This window comes from Bufo bufo, chromosome 6, assembly GCF_905171765.1.
Source record: "Bufo bufo chromosome 6, aBufBuf1.1, whole genome shotgun sequence".
In the NCBI taxonomy this organism is placed as follows: Eukaryota; Metazoa; Chordata; class Amphibia; order Anura; family Bufonidae; genus Bufo; species Bufo bufo.
Window position 1 is genome coordinate 192,287,700 of NC_053394.1, and position 6,000 is coordinate 192,293,699.

Below are 6,000 nucleotides of genomic sequence, written 5' to 3' on the forward strand. Positions count from 1 at the left end.
AGCTCATCTGAGTGGCGCTTTTGTATGTGTTATTAAATTGTCTTATATGTTGTCTGGACATTTTAACCCCTTTAGTACCGAGCCACGTTTCACCTTAAAGGGCTTCTGTCAGCCCACTAAACCGTTTTTTTTTTTTTTGCTTAATAATAACCCCTACACTGCGATTTATCCATACATAAGTAAAATAAGAATTTTGGTTCAGTAGAATTTGCTAAAACCCTATTTTTATAATATGTAAATTACCTTGCTACCAGCAAGTAGGGCGGCTACTTGCTGGTAGCAGCCGCATCCTCCGATGGTAATGACGCCCCCTCTGCTTGTTGATTGACAGGGCCAGCGGACGGGATCTTTCTCCGCTGGCCCTGCCTGTTTTCATTCAATATCTGGCGCCTGCGCAGCGGCCGTACCTATCTTCAATCGACGCAGGCGCACTGAGAGGCGGCCACTCACTCGGCCGCTTCATCCTCAATGCGCCTGCGCCGGGTGTAGATGTGACGTCATCGGCGCAGGCGCATTGAGTGGCCGCCTCTCAGTGCGCCTGCGCCGATTGAAGATAGGTACGGCCGCGGCGCAGGCGCCAGATATTGAATGAAAACAGGCAGGGCCAGCGGAGAAAGATCCCGTCCGCTGGCCCTGTCAATCAACAAGCAGAGGGGGCGTCATTACCATCGGAGGATGCGGCTGCTACCAGCAAGTAGCCGCCCTACTTGCTGGTAGCAAGGTAATTTACATATTATAAAAATAGGGTTTTAGCAAATTCTACTAAACCAAAATTCTTATTTTACTTATGTATGGATAAATCGCAGTGTAGGGGTTATTATTAAGCAAAAAAAAAAAAAAACGGTTTAGTGGGCTGACAGAAGCCCTTTAAATCCCAGGCCGATTTGACATGAGTCACTTTATGTGGTAATAACTTTGGAACTGTTTTTCTTATCCAAGTCATTCTGTGATTGTTTTATCATGACACATTACACTTGATGTTAATGATAAATTTTAGTCAATATGTTTTACTTTTACTTATAAAAAAAATCCGCAAATATGCTGATTTCTAAATATGAATTTCTCTACTTTCATGGCAGATAGTGATACCTCACAAAATAGTTATTCATTAAAATTTTCCATCATATGTCTACTTGACTATGTTAAAGGAAAAAAGACAAAGGAGACAGGAGGCCGCGCCGTGTGTTTGTGGCTGTATTACAGTCTGAGTGCACTTTATACAAGAAGCGCTTACCATGTGTTGTTGTGTAGAGCCACAACAACTGTATGATGCTTTTGCCAGTATTCTCCCGTCCAGCATGCGGGTTCCTGTACTGCTGCCAAGGTTCCTTTACTCTGCCCCAGGTGTGGCAAGATAGATAAAGTATTGAAGATAAAAATGGAGATTTTTTCTGAACCTTTTTATCGGCGCCCTTGGTATATAAATAGAAAAACGAACAAAGGTTTTTCTTTATTCACCCATGTGATGCAATGTTTCGGCTCTGATCTAGAGCCTTTCTCAAGCCTCAAGGCAATTTTAGAAGCAATTTTTCAATAAAATTTCCAAAACAATTTTTTAAGCACCAATTCAGTCATAAAGTAATTTTGAGGGGCTTACGTAATGGAAACCACCCATTAATTACACCATTATAGAAATTACACCCCTAAAATTATTGAAAACTGATGTTACAAACTTTGTTAACCCTTAAGGTGTTCCAAAAGAATTAAAGGAAAATAGAGGTGTCAACATTTTTATGTTAACTTTGTTATATGTTAACAGAAAAATAAACCTTAATATACATTACTTTGATTCTTCAGTTTAGGGGCACATGGCAGTAGTCAGAAGGAAATAAGCGCCATATGTTTTTTGGAGGCAGATTTTGCTAGAATGGTTTTTGGGCACCATTTTGTATTTGATATATATACAGTACAGACCAAAAGTTTGGACACACCTTCTCATTCAAAGAGTTTTCTTTATTTTCATGACTATGAAGGCATCAAAACGATGAATTAACACATGTGGAATTATATACATAACAAACAAGTGTGAAACAACTGAAAATATGTCATATTCTAGGTTCTTCAAAGTAGCGACCTTTTGCTTTGATTACTGCTTTGCACACTCTTGGCATTCTCTTGATGAGCTTCAAGAGGTAGTCCCCTGAAATGGCTTTCACTTCACAGGTGTGCCCTGTCAGGTTTAATAAGTGGGATTTCTTGCCTTATAAATGGGGTTGGGACCATCAGTTGCAGTAAGGAGAAGTCAGGTGGATACACAGCTGATAGTCCTACTGAATAGACTGTTAGAATTTGTATTATGGCAAGAAAAAAGTAGCTAAGTAAAGAAAAACGAGTGGCCATCATTACTTTAAGAAATGAAGGTCAGTCAGTCAGCCGAAAAATTGGGAAAACTTTGAAAGTAAGGACTATTTGACCATGAAGGAGAGTGATGGGGTGCTGCGCCAGATGACCTGGCCTCCACAGTCACCGGACCTGAACCCAATCGAGATGGTTTGGGGTGAGCTGGACCGCAGAGTGAAGGCAGGCAAAAGGGCCAACAAGTGCTAAGCATCTCTGGGAACTCCTTCTAGACTGTTGGAAGACCATTTCAGGGGACTACCTCTTGAAGCTCATCAAGAGAATGCCAAGAGTGTGCAAAGCTGGTGCTTATATATAAATGATAGGAAACCTTTTCTTTTAAAGGGGTTATGCCGACATTACATGTTTTTTTTTATATAATTCAGTAAGAAAAATAAATTATGCTCTCATTTTCTGTATTACAAAAATGCTCCAGTTACTTCACTATAATGGAGCCTCTGCTGTTTAATGTGCACATCCACCATATGACCAGTTCCATTATTCAACTGCCACCAGTCCTATTTACTGTTAGAAGCTGTAACAGTTACAGAGATAGAACTGCAGCAGAAAGGACACACCCCATGAGCTGTGATATGGAAAGGACTGCCCCTGAGAAAGTATACACCCAGTCTGAATCTAGCCGCCAGCCTGAATCTAGTAGAGCAATTGCAGCCAATGAATGGGGAGATCTTAGGTATAAATGGCAAGGTTCTCTGAGGTGCAGGACTGGTTCTAGCTTTGTTAGAAAGAAATTATCATATACTATATTATTTCTGATTTTCTTTTTTGCACATCAGTCATGGCATAACTCATTTTATGAATAAAAATTAGGTGAGGTTTTGTTTGTCTGAGAATACTTTTGCAAATAGTGGTAAATTTACCTTCTCCATCTTTTCACACTGTAACCTTTTTTTCTAAATTTTGGATTAAAGATATGGGCTTCCCATTACGGTTTTATCCTCCTATTTTTTAGGTTGGAAACATACAAGTCACAAATCAGATATTCGGTTTGAGTGAAACTGAACCTGGCTCCTTCCTGTACTATTCTCCATTTGATGGAATCTTGGGACTCGCATTTCCAAGTCTGGCATCTTCTCAAGCTACTCCAGTTTTTGACAATATGTGGAACCAGGGTCTAATTCCCCAAGACCTCTTCTCTGTCTATCTAAGCTCGTAAGTTCAAGAGTTAATTTTTTCTTACTTAAATTACAGAGAAGGCCAAAATGACATGTAACATGTTTTCTCAATCCCCAACAGTCAGAGCAGGGCTACTCTCATTCCTCCAGTATTTATAGCAGTGCCTTGCACCTGTTACAACACCCTGTACCATTTCTCCAGTGGTCACAACCTGGCTTTCTTCCATTAATCACCAAAACTCCCCTTTTTAGTAGTGTCAATAAGACATCCCATATATTTTCACAATAGGCCATCTAATGAATACTACTATCATCATTACTTGTCAGCCTTTGTTTGATCTCCATGCCTGCCTCTACTAGTACCATAAGTCACAGCCATCCATTAGGCACTTGCTTACAGTGGCAGAATAATGAAGGAATTACATTTTTATTTTATTGGCAGCACTTGCTGTACTTAAAGGCGTTGTCCAGTCGTTAATTTTGATGACCTATTGCCAAGATAGGTCTTCAATATTAACGGCTGGACAACCCCTTTAACATACAGACTGTGGCTCATGTAATTTATGCAAAATAGAAAAAGGTTCATAAAAGAGCATTATTTATGTAACATGTCTGCATTTTTCAGACATAAAATGATATAGATATATTTGTATCACAACAGCAATTACTATATTTGCTGTATTTTTCTGTTTTAGTCAAGGACAGAGTGGCAGCTTTGTGCTGTTTGGTGGAGTTGATACCTCATATTATAGTGGCAGTTTAACTTGGGTACCTCTGACTGCTGAAACATACTGGCAAATAACAGTTGACAGGTGAGTGCAGAATTGTCCACCATGCATAATGATCTCTGCAAATGTATGACACTTAAAATACAGGTACAGAAAGTTTACTATTTAATAAACACACCTTTGTATTTTTGTGAATAGCATTTCAATCAATGGACAAGTCATTGCTTGTAGTGGCTCTTGCCAAGCCATTGTGGATACTGGTACATCTCTTCTTGCTGGTCCATCCAGTCCCATTTCCAACATTCAGTACTACATTGGCGCAAATCAGGATTCAAATGGACAGGTGTGTAATTCTCACATAATGTCAGACAAGTAACTCAGAGAAGTATATAACTCATGGACTTAAATTTCTTTGTTATTTTTAGTATGTTATCAACTGCAACAACATCAGCAGCATGCCAACTATTGTTTTTACCATCAATGGTGTACAATTTCCACTGCCAGCCAGTGCCTATGTGCGTCAGGTACGTTAAACAAATTGCCTTTCTAATACAATGTATTAAATACATCATATAGAAGACATTATGAACTGTTGTTGCTGCATTATTTTGAAAAGAAACTGCTTGCTCTGACATGCCTTGTTATTTCACAGGATGAGCAAGGTTGCACCAGTGGATTCCAGGCCATGAATCTGCCAACCAACTCAGGGGATTTGTGGATCCTGGGAGACGTTTTTATCCGTGAATATTATGTAGTGTTTGATAGGGCCAATAATTATGTAGCAATGGCTCCAATTGCATAAGTAATATCTCCCCATGTAGTCTCCTGGGCTAACGTACAGTAACTGTTGCTTGAATAGTGTTGCAGCTATGAAAGTTTAATTTTCACTCCTCTAATGTTCAAAATGTTCAAAATTATGTAATACCATATATTTAGCAAAATAACCTACTAATAAAAATGCTTGTTCATAATAACAATGTATGCTTTTCAGCTCTTTTTGTTAACAAATTACTTAATATACATGTAAAACATGAGAGTAGAATAGCTACTTGGAATTAACATCTAGTTATTTAGGCTTCTTTTACACTGGCGTTAGTAATTGTCTGGCAGGCTGTTCCAGCAACCACGTGCTGCGGTTCTTATCTGGCCTCCTCTTGGCATGCTTGCCATGCTGCGGCCGCAACTCCCACCCAGATTTCTGGCAGTACACTCGTGCGAACTTTGGAGTATGGATCCAGTAGGCCGGACAATCCTAACGCCAGTGTGAAAGAAGCCTTACACATTTACCCACACCAAATTAATTACAACTTTGACTTATATAGCATCAAAAGTCATAAATAAAGATAAGCGAATTTCAGCCAAAAATTTGCTTTGTGGCGAATTACTTCGTCACGAAGCGCGTTTTTTGGAGGTAGCGGTCGCAATGACAGGGAGCTGCGATAGCGCCGCCTCTGTCATTGTACCCCTCAGATGCTGCGTTCATACATGATTGTGGCATTTGAGTTTAAAATTAGCAATAAAAAAAATTAAAATCAAACTTACTGCCTCCATTTTCTCGCGACGGGCCAGTTGCCGCTATCTTGCTTGAAGATCTCGGCTGAAATCCTCTGCGGTGCAAGATTACGTCATCACGCCGGCTGGCGTGGTGATGTATGACGTCATCACGCCGGCCGGAGTGATGATGTAATCTTGCACCGCACGGGATTTCGGCCGAGATGTTCAAGCAAGATACAGTGGGGGAAATAATTATTTGACCCCTCACTGATTTTGTAAGTTTGTCCAATGACAAAGAAATGAAA

The 6,000-nt window shown here is 39.9% G+C and overlaps 1 protein-coding gene across 1 annotated transcript in view; it reads left to right on the plus strand.

Moving 5' to 3' along the window:
• Positions 1 to 5,148, plus strand: part of LOC121003976 (pepsin A-like) — a 49,987-nt gene extending 44,839 nt beyond the window's left edge. The window contains exons 5-9 of the mRNA XM_040435970.1: positions 3,311 to 3,510; positions 4,169 to 4,285; positions 4,400 to 4,544; positions 4,627 to 4,725; positions 4,854 to 5,148. Coding sequence (XP_040291904.1) covers positions 3,311 to 3,510; positions 4,169 to 4,285; positions 4,400 to 4,544; positions 4,627 to 4,725; positions 4,854 to 5,003 — 711 coding nt within the window. The 3' untranslated portion in view covers positions 5,004 to 5,148. The remainder of the gene's footprint in view (positions 1 to 3,310; positions 3,511 to 4,168; positions 4,286 to 4,399; positions 4,545 to 4,626; positions 4,726 to 4,853) is intronic.
• Positions 5,149 to 6,000: the final 852 nt, after the last annotated feature.